We start from the raw sequence: 23,570 nt of genomic DNA on the forward strand, positions 1-23,570 counted from the left end.
AAAGCCCACAACCTGAATGAGAAGAGTTACATATGCATATATCCATAGATCGTTGTTGATTGATTGATTGATTGATTGATTGTTGGCACTGGTTCAGTTTAATATTTTGGGAATTTTGATTTGACTTAGGAATCTATATTCCAAATGCAGATCGGTTTGTGATCATTAAGTTAGGGACTTAAAAGAGTGGCTGAATCGTTGCGATTCTGTAGTTTGTCATGTTTTTTTTACATAAATTTGATAATTTAGATGGTTTAAAAATGAATTTCAAAAAGAGTAGTTAAATTCTTTATCTCTGATCGTGGATTTGAATGTTTTTGAAGCTTAGAACCAGGTCAAGGCATTTACTTCCGACGAGATACAAAATCTCATGTTGACGGCATTAACGATTTCGATTGGAATATCAGTAGCTTTGCATACACTTCATTTCTCAACAATAACAAATTCGCAACGAAGTTTAGAAAAATAAACATAAATGATATATATGTATTAATATATATTTAAAGACAAATTTAAGAAATGGATTAAGTAAAACGATCACACAATAAATGGTATTTTTATATACTACAAAAACCCCTCAAAAAAAGAAAAAACAAGAAAAACCAAACGACAAAAAAAATGGAATGCAAGTTTAGTGCATGCAAACAGGCTTAAACTTAGCTCTAGCTATAAAGTATTAATAAAATAAAAACAAAATTAATGGTTTTCATTTAAAATCGTAAATTATTTTGTTACATTTAAAGAGTAAAGTGAAACGAAAAAAAAAAAAACAAAAAATAAATAATAAACAAGAAACAGAAACGCAAAGACTAGAAAACAACATTTTGTAAGCTGGATCGATTGAGTGATGGATTGTTGGCAAGTACTATATATATCGAAATATATATATATAATACACCATAAGCAAACCAAAACAACAGCAAAAAGTCCATTTAGAGAAGCTACTACCATACTCGATAGTAAAAAACGAATCTATTGTCATAACTTGCTGAAAAAAAGAACAAAGAACAAAAAAAGTGGCGGAGGAAAAACGCGAACCGGAAGCTAAAAATTCCACTCACATAGTATAATTTTCGATTCGGTCTAAGCTATAGAGAAATACCAGCTAAGAAACGTATAACTGACACTTACCCATGCTCGTATTTTCACCCACCCACTCACCTCTTTAAGAAAAACCCCCACTAAAGCTACGGATTTCCACATTTTCTATGCTTTTCCTCCCTTGTGAGTCGGCGAGGACGAGTTTTGAATTATCTAAGCATTAAGCACCATCTCACACAAAAAGTAAAATCGAAAAAGTATAAATATATCTTAATGGCATATATATTTGGCGCTATGGAGTGGAGAACAATTTTAAAGTTGGTAGCGCGTAAGCGCTGGAAAAGCGAAATGGCAAAGAAAAAAAACAAAAACTGAGAGAAACTGAGAAAAATAATAAAAGTGAAATTCATGTGTACAAAAACAAGATTTCATATGCGTTTTCATTTATTTTGGGAAATTCCTTCTATATCAAAAAACCATTAAAAACCATTTACCAGACACATTTTTCTTTGTAATTTTTCTTTTATTGATTTCTTGTTTTGTTTTTTGTTTTTTTTTTTTTAAGATTATTTTCCTGTTTTTCTTCAAATCTTTTTTTATTCATTTCATTACTAAAGTCAATTTCTTGCCACGGCCAATAAGAACTTAAACTTTTTAGCTTACAATTGATTTTGTATAGTTTTAGTTTCTCGCCCCTTTCTCTCACGAAATATTATTATTGGATAGTTTTTTTATTATAATTTTCTAGAAGCTAATTAAACGTTTTTTTTTTTTTTTTTTTTTTTTTTGAGTTGAGTTGAGGAAAATAAAAAGAAGAACGCGTTGGTATAGTTGTATTATTATTTTGGAAGTGTATTTTATTGATGCACTGCAATTTACAAATCGATTTAGAAATAAAACATAATAAATTCTAGGCATAACATAAGATATTTGATAATTGCACGAAAACGAACCCGAGAGAACGAACTATATATCCTGGCCGTATATTAACCCGGCCAGTATTACCTGGCCCATATCGATCAAACGAGACGGGAAGCAAAAGTCCAAAGTGGAGGAAGAGTTGGTTTTGATGACCCGATTTCCTACTGACTGGATGGAATGTTCTTACTATATGTGTCTTGGTTTCTGTATGTGTATGTGTGTGTGTCTTTTTGTATAGGTTTTTGTTTTTTTTTTTGTTTTGTAATTTATCGCATTTAAATATAAATTTCATAATCATGTTTCACTAATTGCGTTTGTCTCAAAAAACATCATTCATAGGTTTGTTATTTTTTGGAAACTCCATTTCTGGGCTACGCTTAGATTTAGTTTTTAGGCTGCAAATGCTAAGAAATTATGTTTCTGATGTTTATATATAAATATAATTTTTGTTTTCATTAATTTATTATCATTATGGATTTTTTTGTAGTTTTTTTTTTTGTTGTTGTTCGCTTGTGTTTTTATCGCTTTTTGTCATATACATATACATAAATTGAATTTTGTATATCTGAAGTTTTGTTTTGTCTCCTCCTGTCGTATATAATTTCCGCTCCTTCTGCTTTGTTTTTATATAAATTGAAAACTTAATTGTAAATGTAAAAATGTTAAAACTACATTCAATTATAAATAATGTTGGTTTTTTTGTTGTTGTTGTTGTTTCTGTCGTATTATTTATATGCAATGTTCGCTCGTTACGTAATAATATTTATAATTAATATTAATTAATTAGCATAGTTTACGTTACGTTTATGTAATTTTTAAAGCAATAACAAGCCATTTCATTTTAATTTCATTTATTCTCTTTACTAATCATTGCTGAATTAATCGCCTTGTTTGTTTGTCTCTTCAAATTTCTTTTATTTTTTATTTTTTATATATTTTTTGTTTTTGTCTTTTGTATAGTTTTGGATGTACTAATTCATGCAAATTGCTTCATTATCGATGAATCCCGACCATAAATTCACTCGATCCCCAAATCTCTTTATGCAAAAAGGTGGAATTTACTTCAACTTTGGGCTTTCTCCTTGCGCGTTTTAAATTATTTCACAAAAATTTTACAATCTCGCAGAAGGAGAGAGATAAAGAGAGATATATAGATGGAGACAACAACCGACTCCGACACACGGGCTCTCTACAAAAAAAACACCTGCCCTGCCCTGCCTCTCACCATCTGACCTAATCATTGCACCTGAATAAATGTTTTGGATGATGATGCCATTTAATTACCCCATTTGCGTTAATGTTTATATATTTTAGAAATCTGTTAGTTTAGCTGATGATGCGCTCATTGCGTCGTCGTCGTCGTGGTTGTATGGATGTTTGTTTGTGGCTTCTGCTGTTTGTTTACTCATTTTGTAACATATATAAAAAATATGAATATAACTATTTGCTATAAAACCTCTAAAATGTACGCCATGTTAAAGCATTTAGAAATCGCAAAGAAGAAGAACATCGCAGATCCTGCCAGATCCCAGATCCACATTTACATATGTCCGTAGCTGCTGTCTCCAAGCTTCTACACCTTTCGCCATCTCCACTTAATTACAAAAAGGGTATCAAACGCGCCATTTTGAGCGCGTTCTCCAGGAAGGAGCTCCACAAGTCGTTCAGCCGCTTCGAGCGCGACATCAGGAAGCGCCAGGTGAGCAGCACCGCCACCAGTTTGGTCAGCTGATGCAGATAGTAGAGCCTATGGATTAAAAAGCAAAATAGATTTGTTTAATTTGTGAGTTTGATGTTAATAATAAATTGGGTCGTTTGTCCAATTTATCCCGGTTTTTGGTCAAAAAAGGCAAAGTCTTTTAATATAATTTCAATACTTTAAAGAAAATCTAAATTTTAATCTGAAGATAAACTGATTTTTAGATAAATATACCTAAAAATCTTTTAATTATTTCCTACCTGAGCATGCGCTTTCTGCTGGCCGGCAGCGATTCTGGTCGCTGCTTGAACAGGAACTCCCTGAAGCCCAGAACATAGCGCTCTACGTACTTGTCCCAGTTGATGTGGCGCACGTCGAAGACGAAGATCTCGCGATCCTTGGGACTCAGCGTGTGCAGCAGGGCGTGGACATTGTCGTCCTTGAAGCGCCATTGGCGTGTGGCAAAGTACTCGAGGCATTCCACAGCTTTGGCAATTTTGTTTTGTACGTTGACAACGCTATAAAAAGGGTATAATTATATGAGGCAACTAATTGAAAAGCTCTGGGGGAGCGGCCGGCACAACTCACAATGGCTTCTTGCCCATGATTCTTGCCACTCCGTCCAGAATGTAGGCCGGTAGAAAGTGTTTAGCTATACAATTCAGCGTGTTCATGGGGCGGTTCATGCGCAGGTCGCCAGTCGGATACCACAGGCAGCCCTCTGGGAGAAAACAAAAAACAAATAAACAATTTCCCTTTAGTTATAATGGTCAGAACATTAGGAGCTTCTTTGGGATAGGGGAGGAGGGAAGAGGGGAGTTTTCTGCTTACCCAGGGGATGCTTGCGCACACTCGTCATGGCATGTTTGACAAACTCCGACCAGATGATGGGATTACGCTGGCCGGTGCAACAATTATAGATGAGTAGGTTATTGGACTTGCGGGTCGCTGTGCGCCAGGCGGCGGCAATCATCAGGTTAATCACAATATCGACAGGTACCATATCGGCCACATAGTTCTTCTCGCACATCATCGTACGGAACATGCCCTTGGCCAGCGCCGAAACCAGGCCCGTTGGCCCATTAAAGTTGTCCACCCATCCGGCAAACGGCTCATTTAGACTGGCAGTCACTGTGAAAAGAAAGGATATTATTTTGATAATATTTTTCATGGTTCTTTAAAGTTTTTATCTAGTAAACTCACCAATCGATGGCCTCACAATGGCAACGGGCAGATTACCAGCCTCCTTAAGTAACATATGCTCCGCTAAGGCTTTTGTAAATGTGTACGTATTGGGACGCTTGCCAATCAGGCGCGGTGTCAGCTAAAATATTTAAATTCATATTTAAATTAAGCAACATTTAATTAATAACCTTAAAAATAACCAACCTGATCGAGTATATCCTCCGGAAGCCAGTTGATTAGTGAAATGATATCATCGGGATTGTAGGGCGGTGCATAGATGACCTCAGACACATCGGTTCTATCGCAATTGCAATAGGCAGTAGATACATGAATGAGTGCCTGTAAATGCATTAATTTGATTTAGAAATAACCAAAGATCAGGTGTTTCTTTATCCCAAAACTTACGTCCAGTGACAGCATGCGATGGCAGAGCTCGACGAGACGTTTCGTGCCCAGCATATTGATTGTGACAGACAGTTTGAGCTTCTCATCGAATTTCACAGTGGCAGCCGAATGAAAGACAACGGAAACATTGCGACACAGTAGGTTCTACAAATGGCAAAATTACAAAATTAATTACAGTCATTAAAAAAGAAATCTAAGATCATAAAGCTCACCTGATCTTTTTCTGAAATACCCAGTTCCTCGGATGTTATATCGCCTGAAATAGGTATGACTTTGCTGAGTTCCTTGGGCTTCTCCTGACGCAGTGATTCGAAAAGCTAATAAAGGTTTAGGATATATATTATATATCTTCTATATCTTTATCAATTAATAAACTTACTGGTGCATTTAGTAGTTCCGTGAGACGTGCCGACACTTCTTGACCGCGTTTCGGTCGTATCAGTAGATATATATTCCTTATGTCCGGACATGAGCGCAGTAACTTCTCCACCAGCACCTGCAAAAGGGTACAAGCACAAATCGAAATGTAAATGTATAGTCAATCAGTCATTGAATATCGCCATTAACCAAATAAACGATTATTGTTACACCCACAAGGACACACTTGACCCACTTCAGTGGTGTCTGCGGTTTGGCTTGACTTCACTTCAGTTTGTTCGTGGAACTGTGGCCACTGTGGGGGCTGGGACACGCCCCGAAAACGATGTGAGAATTGTAACGGAATTAAGCGACAACAGGCCAAAGGCAGACAACAAACAGAAAGGGGTTGTGTGGGTGGGTTATGTGGACTGTTAAGTGGGTGGTTTTGCGGATGGTGGGCGTGCCAGGAGCACAAAATCGATGAACAACACACAACACCACTGTGTGAGCTCAGAGTCTGGGCGGCGCCACTGCGATTTCATGTCATAATGACGCAGCCAGGAGCCACCGACATGCAATATGCACAGAGAGAAAAATCTGGCAGTGAATTCATATATTAACTAGCACAGAGTGAAAAGAAATTCTTACAAATTATGTTATGTATTACCAGAATTTACAATATTTATAGATTTCACATTTAACAATTTTACTAAAAAAAAAAAGGTAAATTAATACCAAAACGACTTTTTTCTCTGTGTGCATACGTTTAACAATGGCTGGCACAAAAATTGGCACAACAGCCGGAGGAGGATGTATTTGGAGCAGGGAAACGGGTAGTCCGCTGCACCACTTGAGGAACAATTAAGCGGAACTGGGAGAAGGAGAACCAAGCAACCAGCCAGCCAAGCCAAATGCATAGATGCAGTCACAATATTCCCATTATGAAGCTTTCGCATGGCAGGCGACGATGAGTCAACAACGTCTAGTGTGGAGCCAGCTCAACGTAACTCAAGCATTTCGGCTTTAAAGCAAGAAGCAAAAATAAAAAACAAAAAAAAAAACAGGCAAACAAACCCAGTCATGCACACATGCACATCGGCCGTAAACAGCTAATACAAAGTGCATCTAAAATTCAGGGTGGCTAACCATCGAATCCACCCACAAAAGCACTTCGTTCCACAACTTTTTGTTTATCAACGCGCGCTCACACAAATATTTGTGCATATTTTATGACTGAGAAACACTTGGAGTTTTCAATCGAGCCCAACCAGGCCCGCCGGGTTCAATAGTTCAATTCAAAGCCAATAAACACACGCGGCGTATGCGTGACGTGAATGATAGTGTTTAGCCCAAGGCCCGCAAAAGTATGCAATGCATGTTTGCGGTCGTATTTGTTGGGCTTGAAATGGGGAGCATAAGGAGTTTGATTCTACCATATATTGGCAAATAATATTGGTTATTAGTGGGAAAATGAGATAATACGTTACAAGAGGGATTTTTAGAAGAAGGATTCTATTACAAATGACCACCTATTACCATATATACTTCGATTTAAGGGATATAATTAACTTAATAATTTATGGTGACGCATATACATCACATTTTATATTTAAGTACACTCCCTTATAATGAGTAATGAATTTAGGAGAAATGATTAGGTTTTCTCATGAAAATGTAATTTTGTAATTAAATCTATTGAAATTGTTTAGACTTTTAAGTTACGTCAAAATATAATCGCATTTAATAGACTTACTTAAGAATCAAAAAAGTAGGTTCTAATTTTATATAATTGAAATCAAAAACTCACCTTTCCCATGAAGCCAGTGCCGCCTGTGATGAAGACGCTGCGTCCCGCATAAAACTGTCCGATGGGCACATAACTAGTATCATCCGCCCTAAAACGCTCGTAGGGCATCTGTAGGCCATTGCTGCTGGGCGGCAAAGGCAGGGCCGTTGAAGAGGCTACCGCTGCTGCCGCTGGCAATGAGGAGGATGCACCGCCGGAGCCCGCGCCATTACCGACCGCACTCGAACTGGCATAGCCAGAGGAGGATGAGGTGGCCACACTGGCGGCATGGGTTATTCCATTGGTTCGGGCCAAAGTGCCGTTGAGCAGCTTGGCATCGTGACTGTTTGCGGGCTGGGGGGCTGCGGACTGTTTGAGGCTGCTGTTTGGGGCTGCTTCCGTTTCCGTTTTGTTGGCTGCCGCGTGTGACATGTTCGATTGTTTGTTGCCTTGCTGCTGCTGCTTGTGTTTCTCTTTACTTTTTCTATTTTTGTTTATTTTGTATTTTTGTTCGAGTCCTGCGCTTAATTTAAAGTAGGAAGCAGTTCTTTGTTATTTGCAGTGTGCGCTTGAGTTTCCAAGGGCCGTTTCCTTCTATTCCTTTCCCTCTAATATATATATAGATATTTATATACTTTTGGTTTGGAAGTTATTACTCTGATTTTCCCTATTTGGAAGCTGCTGAATTGTTCATATAAATTTAAGCAATTAAGTCCTTCGAAAAGCTAGTTGAAAATCCTTCTGTCGCCGTTGAGCGTCTGTCCATGTTTCCATGAGTCGCTTGTCCTGGAGGTTGCTTTAGGTTGGTTTTGTACAAAAAGAGTTCAGCAGGTGTATCCTGTGGGTTGGGTGGGGGACGAACAAGACCGATTTACGACAACTTCCAAGCTTGTGTGAACTGCTGAACTGAAAAAAAAATAAAAAAAATATTTTAATTATTTTAAGTTCTTAAAAAAGCAAAGATTAAGAACATGCTTTATATTCTCCATATATCAGGAAGAAGTTCTTAAACACTCTTTTAGAAACACTTTTTTCCTTTTTATTCCACTTCTGTAGGTATCACTTTGTCCTTTAATAATTAACCCTCTTCACTCTCCATTACTTCCTTTACCCAATTAGCATTGTACAAGGAAATTGTGTCACAGCAAAATATCCCACCAAACCCAAATCAAAGTCCTAGCTAATATCGGACAACCCATCCACCTATCAATTTATATATCCATCTATCTTTCTATCAAAACGTCATTTATCCTTGGGACCGGGCTAAAATTAGCAATCATTTTGAGTCGCAGCTGATTGGCAACCCAAATCCCAGCTATGACGTCTAAGAGCTTGGCAATCGGCCATCACGAAAAAGGATATGCAAATGACGTCGAAGGATGTACGTATATAAGTAAGTGATACACTGTAATATATACATATAGTTATCCAACAGACCGCAATCGAATTTCACGCACAATAAAGCTAGGTATGTGAAATCCGCTTAATACCTAAATCGGCTTACAAGGCGAGAAGTGATTGACTGAAAACTGTGGAATGAGAACCGAGAACTGAAGACCCGTCGAAACCGAGAAAACCGAGAACGGAGAACCGAGAAGACGATACTGTCGATAGCAGTGACAGTTGGCGAATGCTCACTATATGTCTGGGAACACTTCATTCTATATTAAACGATTTTTACATCAGCCGAGTGGAGCTGCGTTTAACTGCGCTCAGTAGAGAGATTCTATTGCTCTATGGCGACCCGCATGATCAAGTGCCACTTAAGAGTGTTTCACACGTCATAATATCTCCGCAGGTCCAAAGTAGTTGCCCAGCGTTATGCAATCAAATGTTTACAGCACCCCCAAATATGATCCATTGGGAGATCACAAAGGAGATTAAGATATATCAAAGTTGGGTGTTTATTAAGACCAACTTTACGATTTGATAAGTTTCTAGGAAATACTTGTCGATCGAAATCGGAATCGTTAACCTACTCGCGGAAGGGGGTAAGCACACACTTAGCCAATTCAAACAAGCAGTTCGCGCTATCGACGTAGTTCCTGACTGTAGGGTTGTAAAATATCCCTAATGAATATGTCAACAAACGTTGGTAACAATTGCCAACAACAATAAGGGCTGTCTAACAGGAAAACTATCAGATAAACAACAAATTGTATTCATTTCGTCGCAAAAGTCTATCTGGGAAGGTTTTGACCTTCGAACCCCTTCTGCATCCGAAAGTCTATCCCACAGACATCATCTCATCTGGCATGTAATTCGCCGAATGCCTTGCTAATTGAATTTCAAATTTATTGTTGACCAAATATTGATCGTAACCAGGAAATAGGGGAATATGTGTGTGTCTGTGTGTATCTATCTATCTATCTATTTGGCTAGATTGATTGGTAGTTAGATTTAAGTATAAAAGGGTGTGACGTCAAGCTCAGATGATAATCATAATGATGATGTTGGCCTAAAGCGTGGCGGCGTCTCTAAAATACATTTTTGGGGGTTCAAACTACTACTACTGCCTGCCCATGACTTTCACTTTTCATTTTTCGAATCTTTTGTAGGTCTTTGGGTTTTTTCTTCTTCTTTTTTAAATATCTAAATTCCGCAATATTTTTTCCCTTCTTTGCATGTATTTAAATTTGTAGTTGTGTGGATTTTTTTTTTTTTTTTTTGGTAAAACTTTCGTTTTCAATTTTTAAGTTTGTACAAAAATCTACCGCCACAGATGGCTGGCATTATATTTTTATTTTTTGGTAATTTGCATTTGCTGACTTGGCAAAATATATATATATATGTATATATGTTTCGATGCTCTTTGGTTGTTGTTTCTCTATGCGGCCAAGAAATGTGTTAAGAAATTGGCACATTGGTTGTTTGCCTTTTGGCCGGGCCAACGTCTTGTGTGGCGGCGATGTTATCAAATCGCAGAGGGCTATATCCGCTGGACTAGTTGAGGCTGTGAGAGAGCTCTATAATTAAAGTTTAAACAACTTTTGAGACGCGGCGGCAATCAGAGCGGCCTCATCACGTAACTGTAAATTTATCAATGAAGCCTCGAGACGCTGAGACTTGGCCAGGTCTTCGCGTTGACTGGTTCCTCTTCATTCTAAAGTGAAATTTCTTGAAAATCAACTTTTTACTCGCCCTCTCTTCATTTCTCTCCCTCTTTTCATTTTTTTTTTTTTTTTTTTTTTTTCTCCTGATGTCTTACCAACTGCAACGAAAATTTGCGCGCCAGCCATAAGAGGCAAATGAACGAAACATCGAACCATCGCTTTGGCCCAGCCACGCCCCTGGGTAAGCCCCCGCCAACCCGCCTCACGCCTCCCTCCCCACCGCCTCACGGAGGAGCGTGTTAACCAAACATGAAGACCGAAATGTATCTGCGTGTGTGCTGTTAAACGGTAAACATTCAACATTCAACATTCAACCTGCCTTGACAAGGTAGTTACACACCAGTCTTCGCTGCCCGTGTATTGTCTGACCCATTTCCTATAATCGTGCCGCATTATCATCATCAGCAACCTCGTCATCGTCATCAGCATCGACTTGCCGGACATTTGGAAGCGGCCGCTTCACAAATTTTACATATACCCTAAGGGCTGTCAAGGTTTGGGTGACTATCTCAAAAGGATTAAAAGGCTTTTAATATTAATATTAATATTAATATATTAAATTATTTAGATTTTTGTCTAGCTTTCTTTGGTTTTTAATGGAAATTATGATGGATTTTAATGACATATAATTGAAATTTAAAGATTAAGATTTTAAAATGTTAATCTAATTCACATTAACTTGTTAATACTAGCAAAGATTATGTAATCTTACAATACAAACATCTCAAATAAATAACTTACTGAAGGGAGAATGTAATGTGAGAAATGGTAATCAATCATATTTATATTGATATTATTTATCGACGACAAGAACAAATAAAAATAAAGACATAATTATAAATTTAAACATCTAACCTGTTTAAAGAATAGCAACTTATATGACCTTTGCCTCACTTATAAAGTGTGAAAATAAGTGTTACGTGAGGGTCTCTGTCTATTAACCACCTCCCACTAATTACCTCTAACTGTTGTAGAATCTAAGATTTCAAAAACCGTCATAGGAACTTGTTCAAGGGTATCTCGTGTTTCGACCAAATCTTGGGTCTTATTTTTCTCCCATGGTCGAAGACCCGTCTTTAGCCGCGTTTCTTCTTTCAGCTTTTCTACACTGTCTCCTCTCTTTGGGCCCTGCTGTTTCCTCATTTGGAGCTTGTTGCTTTCGGATTACGAGTCTTTAGCACTCAGGGCTTCCATATATATAATATATATATATATATATATAATATACATACATACAGCCGCGTTGAATGCTTCCGCATGCAGACTATAGACTATATAGTCGTGCGATTCTGAGGTGTATCTTTTTTTGTTTTGGGATCCCTTGACGATGATGGTGTCAACCTGTTTGTTTTGGCAATTTGGTAGCTCGTTTCGTTTTCGGCTTGGTTTCTTTCGTCTCGTAGCGTATCGAATCGAATTGAATTGACCACAAACGAAAGTTCAAATATGCATTTTCACTTTTCAACAATGGGAGGCCTCTCATTATGTAAACCCGTACCCATACCCGTAGACCTCGAGCTACGGCGGATGCTGGACAGATGTGTGGATGGATGGATGGGTGGATGGATGGATATATGGGGACCCATTTGAGTGTGTTAGTGCGCATAATGGGTCTGTGCCCTCTATTCTATTGAACCTTTGAGTGGTGACTCTGGAATTGTCGACTGTCCGGTTGTCGGTGGCCAGTGGTCAACGGTGGTCTGTGGTCTGTGCTCTTATGGCTATCGTAAGCTATATCTATGCTTTGTGTGTAATTGAATAAATCTGTAGGGGGTGGGTTGTGGATAGAATGGATCTCGGATCTCGGATCTGTCTACCATCCACCTCCCCCTTTTCTCCCATTGCCCATAATTCGTGTGCCTTGATTAACAAACAAAAGCGATCTCGCAGTTTACAGCATAAAAGTTAAATTTAACTGTGTATATAATGGGGGCGGCTTATCCGCCCCCGCCCTCGTCTACACCCCCCTCACCTGCCGCCCCCGTCATTTGGAGGTAGTCAGCAGATTAGCTACCCAATTTAAAAGCTCAGCTGAGTCGCGTTTAGCCCTCTATCCCGCTCTCACCCACACTACCTAGCTAGAGAGACATATTAAATAATTCACAATTATAATATACAGCTTATCATATTTGTTTTTTTTTTAAGGCTGGTCACATGAGCTAAGACCAAACGGTCTACGGTCTCAATTAAAACATTCTTTTAGTCCGAGATTGTAATTAAAATCTTTCCTCAGTCGGCCAATTTGAATAATCAAAAACAATTTGGACTTTGCAATTATAAGATGAAGATTTATGGAGGACTAGACCTTAAGATAAGACCCATTTCTTCTAAACTGTATGAACTGTGCACAAAAAGGTTCATCCCCTTGAGTTTATTTAAATTTTTTCCGAGTTCAAGCTAAGGTTTCGAAATGCATTTCAAATTGAGTGACAACTAAGTAGTAAGTAGGTAATCTAAATTGCAATTAGGTGGGAAGTCACTACAGTTAACACGTCCGGGTATTGGGCTTTAAAAACAAATGAGGATGTTAAAACTAGATGGTAACGACAAAAAAATATGCAGGTTAATGGCAAATAAAAGCGAGCTCGAGTAGGTTTTTTTTTGTTCGAAAATGCAAGTATATGGTGGTCTTGATGTAAATGCTAATACTTTCAGAACTCTCTGAACTGGCTTTTGTGTGTAGTTTACGAAATAAGAGACACTTAACCTATTAGCAAATATAGCAAGTAAATAAGTTAAGGGTCGTCACAATACTGCGACTGTGTAAAAGTGGAAATTCCCAGGCTTTATTTACACAGTCCGGCAAGTTTCGAACCTTTCGAGGAAGCGTAAGAGTATATTTAAAGATTCCTTATTTACCAAAGAAACTTCGCCCCTCAGCTTTTTACGTCACAGGCCCGCGAAAGTGTGTGCCCAATAAACAATCGATCTGAATGCCAAGTGACTGGCTTAATGGCTCCGTAACCCATTTTGAGTAGAACCATTAGCCCCCGTCGTGGCCAAGTAGAATGAATCTAGCCCAGAGTTGCGAAAGTGAAAAAGAAATTCGTTTCGGTACGTTTTTTTGATAGGCCAAGCACGTAATCAATAGAAATATGTCGCCTTCTCGAACGAGCAGATATATATATTATATATATATATAAATCTGAAACCCCGATACTATATGCTATACAGACCGTATTGACTGTGGCAATAACGTTTTTTTGGCTGAGCTCAGCGCTTGCTGTCGATGCATTTGCGCATGCGTCCACTCATTTCATTTCACTACACTCCATTCCACTCCCAGCCAGAAATGTGGGTCAAGTCAATGTGGGTTCGCAATTATGACACATTGTCCGAGTCCGAGCGACAGATATTTACCCCACAAAAGCAGAAATCGGTGTAATGATATTTGTAAATGTAAAAATTAAATAAACAATCGACGCCGAACCCGACCGCTGTTGTTATTGTGGTCTTCACTCATTTTTTGGAGGGTTTTTTGGCTATTTGGTTTTTTTCGGTTTTTGGTTTTTCTTTTTTTAATGTTTTTTTTTTTTTTTTTGCAATCTGAGATGTAGTATCTCTTTGTGGCAGTAAGTGTGTGTATATGTGGCCATGATCCATGTTTATTTATTATGCTCCATCGTCTTTTCGCTGTCGTTATCGTTTTCATTTTCGTTTTCGGTGTCGCTAGTCGTTGTCTCGTCTGTGTGCAAATTTTATTTGTAAATATGCAATGATTAATATTACAAATATACAGCAACAAAAATTTCGAAAATATTTGTTGCCTTTTAAAACTTTCTCGCAGCAACAAGCTGGTTATTAATACAGGCAAACTTCTATAAATTGAACGCCCACGTGACACAAATTTTAATCAACTTTTCTATTCTTGAAGTTGCTAAATTCTAAATCTTGAAGTATATGATAAATTGTGGAAATCAAACTTATTAAGATTTATCTTTTTAACCCAATAGTTAATATTTTATGATAAACACACTCTTAACCCACTGAATTCAATCACATATATTGGTTAACCCCATTTAAAGGGTTAAGCGCCAAATTTAAATGAGGTCAGTTTCGGTCAAAGCTTGAATATATTACCGTAGTATTTTAAGTATCGCAATATTATAAAATTGACTCGACCTTATGCCATTTGTTATTTCTAGGGCTATTGAAGCTTTACTGTAGTTGAAGGTGGGTCAAATATTAGCTAAAAAGGGAATTGCATAATCCGAACAAAAAGGAAACAGCTCAAATATTTGTGGGCCAAGCCTGGCTTGCACTTACATGTCAGACAAACATATAGCCAGCCGATGCTATTGGCATAAATCGAAGACGCTGAAGATGCTGCAGCAGCAGTTCGTGTTTGCATTGACTTGATTTGATTTTTCCCACTTTGTTTTTCCGAGTTTGCCCCGAATTTAGGTCATTGACATTGATGGGGGACTTGCGAATTCGTTTGTTATGGTCTCGGGCTTAAACGGAACTTTTGGCACTTGCGGGTTTTGTTTTTGGGTTATCAAAGGTCGTTCGTTCGCGTGGAAAAAAACTGAGTACGAGAGAACGGAAAAACGTAAAGATTTTCGTTGACGATTCTTGAATAAGTTGTTGACACTACTGGCAAGGCAAGATACGATGATACCGATACCTATGCCCACTCCTGACACACTAAAAAACTCCAGACCGAAATTCTGCTTCTTCTGCTGCTTTGGCTTTGGCTGTTGCTGCTGCTGCTTCTTCTTATTTTTCTTTAAGAAATTTCTCCAAATATTTTCACTTTTGCGAGAGACAGACAGAGAGAGAGAGAGCGAAGAGAGGAAAGACAAAGAATGACCGTTGCGCAGGCGCAAAGAAATCGAACGACCGCGAGAGAGAGGGAGAGCGCGCTTAAAGCGAAAGAGCTGACCGTTCTTGGCTCGCTTTCTTAACTTTTTTAACTGCTTTTCTTTACCATATACTATATATATTTATATATATATTTTTGTATACATATATATATATATAAATGTGTGATCTTTTAGCGACGCGTCCGCTTCGTCGGCCGTTTGGAACTGAACTAAACTTGGCCCTCGAAGAAGTGAAAGATTTATGCAGTCGGCTTCAAAGCTGCGCTGCCAAGAAAGGCGTACAAAAGAAAGCAGCGCGAAGAGAGAGCGATGGACACGTAGATTTCAGTTGCGAGATTTGAGATTTCATATAGGTACTATATCTGAGATGAGAGATCCGCAGAAGAGAGAGAGAAAAAGAGAGCAGATCGGGAAGCAGCGACGGCGACGATGGCAGCATGCAACAAGCTTTAATTGAAAAAGCCGCAAAAGAACGGTGTGTGTGGAAAACAAGTCGTGGAAAACGGAAAACCGAAGTAGAAAGAGAAGAAATTGGATATGTGGTCAGGCACTGACATTGACCACTACCACAAAACGCCGGCAGCGACGTTGGCAGAGCCAAAAGAGGTCAAAGTACACACATAAGCTTCAACAGTATCAGGTATCTCCCGTTGCCTTCGTGTGCGTGTGCATGCATAATCTTGCACTTGCCACCAGGTAACAGTTAACACAGTAAAAAAGAAACACCAACACCCAAATTGACCAAAAAAAAAACACAAACTTTCGTGTCTAATTGAAAGGCAAGTCACACTTGCGGTTAGGAAAAGGGTAAACGAGGGGGCGGAGAGATGATTAATTCACCACAGTTAACTGAAAGAACTAATTGACTGCACTGGGAAAAATTCATTTTATTCTACATTAATAAAAAGAAATAAATATGATTACTCAAATAAGATAGAAAATCTTAGGTTTACGCAACGTCTTAATAATCTAGCAAAAAGTCTATTTATAGCTCTAAGCCTGTTAACATCTCAATTAGGTAAATATCAATATATCAATACCAATATAAGGACTTTGAAATCATTAATCAGCAAGCACAAATCGGTAATTATAAGTAATTATTTGATGATCACTTAGAATGACTGAGTTGTGGGATAGGTTTACACTAATTAATAAGAATAATCAAAATGTATATTTAATGACCATTAATATAAGATCAATAACTAATCAGCCACCTTCTGCATATGCAAAGCAGGTAATTAAGTAGAATGTATTTCAAATGCAGTTTTACTAGTTCTTTTGCCAATCTACCATTACAAGTTAAACCACATTTTTATGTTCTAAATTTAGCATAAAAGAATATTCCAATCAAATGTTAAGTTCTTTCTCTACTAATTACCAATCATCATCTACACTTAAGAATTTACAAAGCACTTTAATGCATAGTCAACTGCAAACACGGCTTACTTGGTGGTTGAATTTAAGAGAGTTTATGTAAACAAGCTATCTTAAAAAATATCATAGCTATGAATCACTTAGTGAGAAAAATATCACCAACATACGTCATCGATACCTTTATTTAGGACAACCAATAATAATATTCGGATCGGTCAGATTTTAAATAATAAGTAATCGGGGAAATAAATCATTTTAAACTAACTCAAATTGCTGTTATTAGTTTTGATATTAGGAATCAAGATGACTAACATAAACAACTGCGTTAGCTTTTCTCATTGAATGAGCACATGGAAATTATAAATTTGTGGTTCGTTCGGTGGGTGTGTTTGGTAGATGTGTCTGCCACGTGCCCCCAAAAACCCCTCTAATAGCTTTGGCAAATATTTGAGTTTTTAATTGATTTTGCATACATTATTTCTCACATTCTGCGAGCTGGGTTCAAGCGCCCTTCCAAAAATAAGCCAACGGAAAGCGGAAACTACTCTCAAAATCGAACACTTGGCCAAGCGTGTCTGAGTAAACTCAGTCCACCTTCCCCTGTTTTGTCTCACAGTGCAAAAACTACAAGCAAAGCCACAAAACTTTTTTGGCCAAACTATAGAAATTGTTAAGTGAAGAGGAAGAATGGGATTGGAAATGGCTGGGAATCGAAGAGGCTGGGCGAGAAAGGACATGTTAGCCTACTTTTGGGCTGAGCAAATAAATTCTCGTCTGACCGGAAATGGGGCAGCATAAAACAAAAGTTGCTTTCCTCAATGCCAGGCAGGCAATATTCACATTAAGAGGGGGAGGTATTATTATGGAATTTCTGTAACCCAAGCCGCCTGTTTGTCTTCTACAAAATTTTACTAATGGAAACTTTGATGGTTGACGTAGAAAAACTTTGACAAGCGAAAGATTTGGGCAAAGGTTAACTTTGAAATAGGATAGGTAGTCAGAAGTTTTTACTTAAGTTTGCAAGCATATTAACCCAATTAAATATTCATATTTTTTTGGTAATTTATATTAATAGCTTCGGTATTGGTTTAGAATTCGATTATATTTTGATTTAAATAAAAATCACTAAGAAATTAGTTCACCTATATATAAAACTCTATAAGCAGCATTATCAGCTGTGTATGGTTTTCATCATAGTCACTGAAGTGTCACACTTTGGAGGCTTAATATATACCTCCCACCTCTCGCCCGCTGCTTTGTTCATTTTTATTTTTCTTTTTTTAATTACACAAAGTTACGGCATTAGATGGCGCCCTGTTGACAGGACCTGCTCGTTCTCGTTCTCGTCCTCGTCCTTTTCATTTTCCCATTTTCTGGGCTGTGAAATGGCAAACACTCACACACATGGTCAAAGAGGGGGGTCGGGCCAGGAGGAAATTGAGGGGGCGTGGGGTAGACAACAAAACGGGTAAAATGACATAATGCACTTGAAATGTTATCGCCTCGTTGTCGAGTGCAACAATACACCAACACTAACGCACAATGCTCGGAAAAATTACGATAAAATCGAAATTATTTATGAGACCAATTAACGGCCAGGTTGTCAGCAGCTCCATTCATCTTGGGGCATACTTTCGGGCTGACAACCTCCCACCACCTCACCCCTTTTCAGGTTTCATAAAAGTTTTCCGGGCGCGCTGCCACTACTCACACATCGTTTTCTTTTATTTTTTGTGTTTTATGCAATATCAGTCCTCAGAATTTATACGGCACTTTTCACGCTTTTTCGGAAACATTTTCAACGTTTAGCGAATAATGGAAAATTTTATTTGAGATATTTGATGAAACTTTCTGGAGAAGAACTCGCGTCGACCGCCTTGAAAATCAATTGGAAAATGCCTGTTTCATTTTTTTTCCTCCTAAGATTATTTCACGCGCCTGCTCTCATTTCGAGAGAGATATATGTGCAGGAGAAGAGAAGGTGTCCTGGAGAGAAGAGAAATTCTTTGGCTACAAAATTTCTGCTACTATTTTTCTGGGCGTCTGCCGGCTTTTCCGGGGGGGTTGTTCGCTGCTTATATAATGACCAACCAGCTGACTCAACAGCTCTATAAGTTTTCAGATAAGATAAGGGTTTATCTATTGCTTTTATCAGTCTGATATTTGAATTACGAGCACCGGTGCCTAATGGTTTCGTTTTCTGGGAAAACTAATCATTTCATTAAGTATAATTTCAGGCTGATTTTCTTTTCTTTTTCGCATACTAAACCACAGCAACACTGGTTTTCCCTCGCTCTTCGCTGACTTTCTCCTGGCGCTCTATCTACCTTGCTCTTTTCGCTTAAAGTTTTGTCTTCTCTTTGACGGAAACGCGAAACGGAAATGTCAGATTTTCTGCTAAATTTTTTACAACCGTCGACGCCAAAAAGCAGCGACATTCTCCGGATGAGATAATAAACCCAGCGACATACATTTTTTTATTATAGGGAGCAAGGGGGGCTGCTTATAAACATGGGCTGCTGCTAAAAAAGGGGGCTAAAAATAAATGGCGAGCAAAAAAAAGAAGAAAGGAAAATGGGACAGAAAAATATGCTCAAACTAGGCCACAAAAATATGCTAAAAATAAAGGAGGAATAGAAAATGGTTCGACTTTGTAGTTTGAGGGGGGGGGATGTCCCGTGGTTTCTATTTTTTAAGGGCGTGTACGTACCGGCTCCAAAACGAAAGTGAGGTTAGAAACGTGTGCGGATGCTGCGGCAATTTGAACTGAACTGGATTTTTCCGGGAGTTGGTGGTTTTCCTATTTTCTGGGTTTATTTATTTGCTTGCTATTTGGCATCACACTCACTCACACACGTTACCAGGCATTTCGCGTCGCGTTTGTTACCTATTTTGTTACTATTTTTTTCTTTCTATTTAGCAGCCTTATTTCTTTTTGTGGGGGAAATGTACCCTTGTCTTCGACGGATAGAAGAGAGCAGCACTGCTCGAAATGCGAAAAGTGACTGAAGAAGCAGGAAGAAGAAGCTTCTGGCGAACCGGGCCGCCTGCGATTCTCACCATTAAAATACCGCTCTCTCTCTTGCTCTCTCGGGCTCTGCTTTCTCCTTTCTCCACCCTCTCTGTAACGGTTGTTCTCTCCCTTTTTTTCGGCGGTGGTGAGTTAACGGAAACACACGCGCACCCAAATGCACATACACACACACACTGTAACGCTTTCTGGGGGCTGATATGGCTATGATTTTCCCACCACCTTTGCCGTTTTCCTATTGAATGAAATCCACTTTGGTCTAGTTCTTCTTCCTTTCCGCTCCTCTGCTTCTTCTTTCCGCTTTTCCTGCGCCTGCGTTCTCCAATTGTAAAGATAGGAAAGGAATCTTTGCACATTTATCGTTCCGCACAATTTAAAAACTACTAAGCACACAAATCACCGCTTGCTGGGATTTCAAATAAGCGGCAGAGATGCCACTTCGACGCCAGAGTAGCGTTGCCACTGCGCGGGAAATTCAAAAGCTAGCGCCGAGATATTCCGACAATTCAAATTTCAGTTCTGTTAAAATGTTAGTAAAAACAAATGAGATTTGTGAAAAAATACATTTTAATTATAAGAGTGGAGTGAACAACTTTACATTATTTTTATTTTTGTAAGCAGTTTAAACATTTGTAAACTTTATTATAATTGTGTATTTTTTAAGATAATTTACATAATATTTCCCTTCTGAACAAATTGTATGTCAAATTATTTTGACAAATAATATTTTCAACTACATTTTTTGTTAATAATAAGTCAAAGATCCTAGTATGTTTAATTTTAAGAACTTCTTGAAAACTAGTATATTATCTTAAATCTAATCTATTAACGTGATCAAATTGTACTATATTAAATTGAGATCTTTAAGCTACAACCTTCGGCGGCCCAAATATTTGGACAATGAGCAAGGTCGGCCGAGCGATTGCAGTGCCCGCAACATAAATGTGAAAATCAAAACATAAAGACGACAAAAACAAACCAAAAATGCATTGTCATATGGGGACGGTGGGGCCTTAAGTTGTCGGATATATAGATAAAGGGGTGTGGGGTGATGACTGCTGTGCCACTCTGCATATTAATCAATTTTAAAATACATTAAGACAAATGAATAGGAAAGATATTCAGATGGAATTACCCAATGCTCTTAAAAGGGAAAATAACAAAATTTATCACAAAATAATTATATGAAAATGGTAATTACGTTTATATTAATGGGATAAATAAATTACATTGGGACTAAGTACGAAATAGGCAACGAAGTGGAACTAACTGTTAATAAATTATTTTAAAATATGTTTTCCGAAAATAAGATAAAGTTTTTGCCGATTTTCGACAGGAGTTAATAATAAAACAAAGTATTATATTCCATATAAAACATTTTTTGTATAATAAAAATACATTTCAAATTATAATAAATTATTAAAATAACTCGTCTTGTTGAAAAAAAATCAATAAAACATATGTAAACTATTTGCAGTGCCGCGCATAAGCCAAATCCATTATTATTTTAGCGTACCCCTCTTGACCGCTCCCAAAAGAGAGTATTACCAGAGACAAACGATAACAAATAGGTGAGACATCGGCAAACAGACAAAAGCCGAATATGAAATGAAATCCAAAAGGCAAGCTCATTACTCATGCGCACTGGGTGACGTCGTTTTTGTGGCCCAAAGGTGCTTTGACCAAGCCCAGACTCAATAGCTCCTCAAGATCCCCCATCTTCATAGCCACGTTTTTTTTCCTCTTTCAACCTGCTCCACTGCAACTGACTGGCGATGACGGGGCACTAAAAAATGTGAGCAAGCCATGAAAATTCCCAGCAAGACGTCAAGACAAGCAGTCAAGTAACGCTGACTAAGTGGAAGTGCGATTAACTAACAAGAGCCTTTTTTGCGGTTTTCCTGCTACTGAAGTTATTGGAGTTATTATAGGGAAATGTAATTGAAGACACGTTAGCAGGCACTTGAGTTTGATATGTTTGAAAATTGCATTGCTAATGAGGCTTATTGATTTGTTTGCGGTTTCGGTTGAGATGGATGGAGTTGGGTGAAATGGACAAAGGCAAATAAGGTTATCTCATATAGGCTTTCAAATAGAAAACAATGGGTAATTGACATTTTTTTCTACACAGAACAAAATTTTGAACTATTTTAGAAATGCTTACAAAATTTTATATTTATTCTAAGCTTTAAGTATAGTTACAAAGTTATCATTAAAAAATAAATAATAAATAAATAACATATCATTGACTTTAAAATCAGTATAACTTAAAAATTATCAAGGAAATTACTAATTAGAAACGCAAAAGATATCTTAACAATCATAAACTTTTTATACATTTTTTGCAGTGCCTTTAAATATGTTAATTTAATTGATTGCAATTGTCGAGGTTCTTCCCTGATTTTTATCTTTGGACCCAACCATTCGAGATGTTAATTTACAACCGCAGTTTCCTCTTCCCTATATTTTTTCCCCCGTTTAATCCCTTCTCTCTGCTTTCCTATTAACATATTTGACCACTTTTCTTCGCGTGTCGCCCAAATTATTGCCAATTTTGACATTTCTTTTTCGGTTAAGCGAAGAGTCATACCCTTCTGTAATTACCGCTCAGGTGTGTACACACCCGAGGCGTTTTATTTTTTCTGCCTAGGCTACCTAGGCCTACAACTCTGGTTTCAGTATTTTCCATTTTATTTTGTTTGTCTTTTAGCCAACCACATCTAGGTCAACTGCAATTGAACTCGTCAGAGGGGAAAGAGCTTAGAAAGCTTGTCTCCGCGGATAGATTAAATATTTTTTAGCCGACAGTTTTGTAATAACCCTCCGCCTACTTATTTGCATTTTTGCATTGGCGATACCAAGGGGCAATCAGTCAATTAACTTGACAATTCGTTTTGCATAATTAGACATCGGATAACGTGATTGACAACACCTCATGCGACACTACCGGTAATTTTCCTACCTTATAATGCCATCATTGACACAAAAATCAAATTATCAAAATCAGCAGAATATATATACCTGTATACCTGGCCGAAATAAATTGAAGTTGTCAGCAAAACTGTTTCGTGTGCTTGAAAATAAAAGAACAGGAAGCAAGTTGGCAAAGTGAAAATTTTTGCATAATTTGCTACAATTGTTAAGGGGAATTTTTTTTCTTTAATTGTAGATTTCTAGGGGATTAAAATGCAAATAACTTTTACAGCTAAAAAGACTTTATTAAGCTTATAATTAAGAGGTTCCTTCACCTGAATAATCTGCTTTAACGCTTTAGACTTAAAGGGGCATTTATTTATATTCAGAAAGCATGACAAAATAATGTTTTTACTGCAATAGATAATTTAATATAATTTTCCGAATTACGTTTAAGGGTTATCAACTTAAACTGGAATACTATTTGCTTCAGAGATCAAAAATCTCTTTTGACATTATGCTGAGTTTTCCTTTAATAAAAAGTAACCTAAGTGCCTAACAGTAAATGAAAACACTTAAATGTTTTGAAAACAATAAATTCCCTTATTTAAAAAATATCAAATTTTTATGTATTTAAAATAATTATAATATTTTTTCATGACGCTATATCTAGCATTTAACTGTAATTACTTGTTTCTTGGTAGCACTTATGTCCCCACAAATCAATATTTTGGCTCAAGTGGCTAAACCGACTCACTCCGAACCCAAGTCGTTGAGGCATTGCCAGATCCACTCAACAGATACCAAGCACTCGTAATAGATCCAGCAATAGCCACAATTTGGAGAGTCAGCTTTCTCAGTTACCAAAAAGTCAAACATCGTTGCTTCGCTGGCCACTCAAAGCTCTCTCAGTTTT

The 23,570-nt window shown here is 37.7% G+C and overlaps 1 protein-coding gene across 5 annotated transcripts; it reads right to left on the reverse strand.

Moving 5' to 3' along the window:
- Positions 1-1,869: 1,869 nt before the first annotated feature.
- Positions 1,870-19,720, reverse strand: LOC108112540 (putative fatty acyl-CoA reductase CG5065). 5 transcript variants are annotated; one of them, XM_017222470.2, is made up of 11 exons: positions 19,421-19,720; positions 7,419-8,298; positions 5,631-5,747; positions 5,464-5,568; positions 5,252-5,395; positions 5,051-5,185; positions 4,865-4,985; positions 4,493-4,792; positions 4,250-4,382; positions 3,922-4,179; positions 1,870-3,709 (listed from the first exon to the last, which is right to left on the reverse strand). In XM_017222470.2, exons 2-11 carry the CDS (start codon positions 7,827-7,829, stop codon positions 3,562-3,564), a joined length of 1,872 nt encoding a protein of 623 aa, XP_017077959.1. In that variant the 5' UTR covers positions 7,830-8,298; positions 19,421-19,720; the 3' UTR covers positions 1,870-3,561. The 5 variants fall into 5 exon arrangements, with proteins under 5 accessions (XP_017077959.1, XP_017077956.1, XP_017077958.1 ...); XM_017222467.2 differs by having other exon boundaries at positions 7,419-8,303; XM_017222469.2 differs by lacking the exon at positions 19,421-19,720 and adding an exon at positions 15,441-15,525 and having other exon boundaries at positions 7,419-8,303.
- Positions 19,721-23,570: the final 3,850 nt, after the last annotated feature.

This window comes from Drosophila eugracilis, unplaced genomic scaffold (genome assembly GCF_018153835.1).
Source record: "Drosophila eugracilis isolate 14026-0451.02 unplaced genomic scaffold, ASM1815383v1 contig_90, whole genome shotgun sequence".
Classification (NCBI taxonomy): Eukaryota; Metazoa; Arthropoda; class Insecta; order Diptera; family Drosophilidae; genus Drosophila; species Drosophila eugracilis.

What these genes read in the sequence shown, in the direction of transcription:
- LOC108112540 (XM_017222470.2), bottom strand. Translation starts at nt 7,829, where the DNA reads ATGTCACACGCGGCAGCCAACAAAACGGAAACGGAAGCAGCCCCAAAC. An exon ending in GCACTGGCTTCATGGGAAAG is followed by an intron (nt 5,748 to 7,418) that starts GTGAGTTTTTGA and finishes ACCCTTTTGCAG; the next exon opens with GTGCTGGTGGAGAAGTTACT. An exon ending in CGGAGGATATACTCGATCAG is followed by an intron (nt 4,986 to 5,050) that starts GTTGGTTATTTT and finishes TAAATATTTTAG; the next exon opens with CTGACACCGCGCCTGATTGG.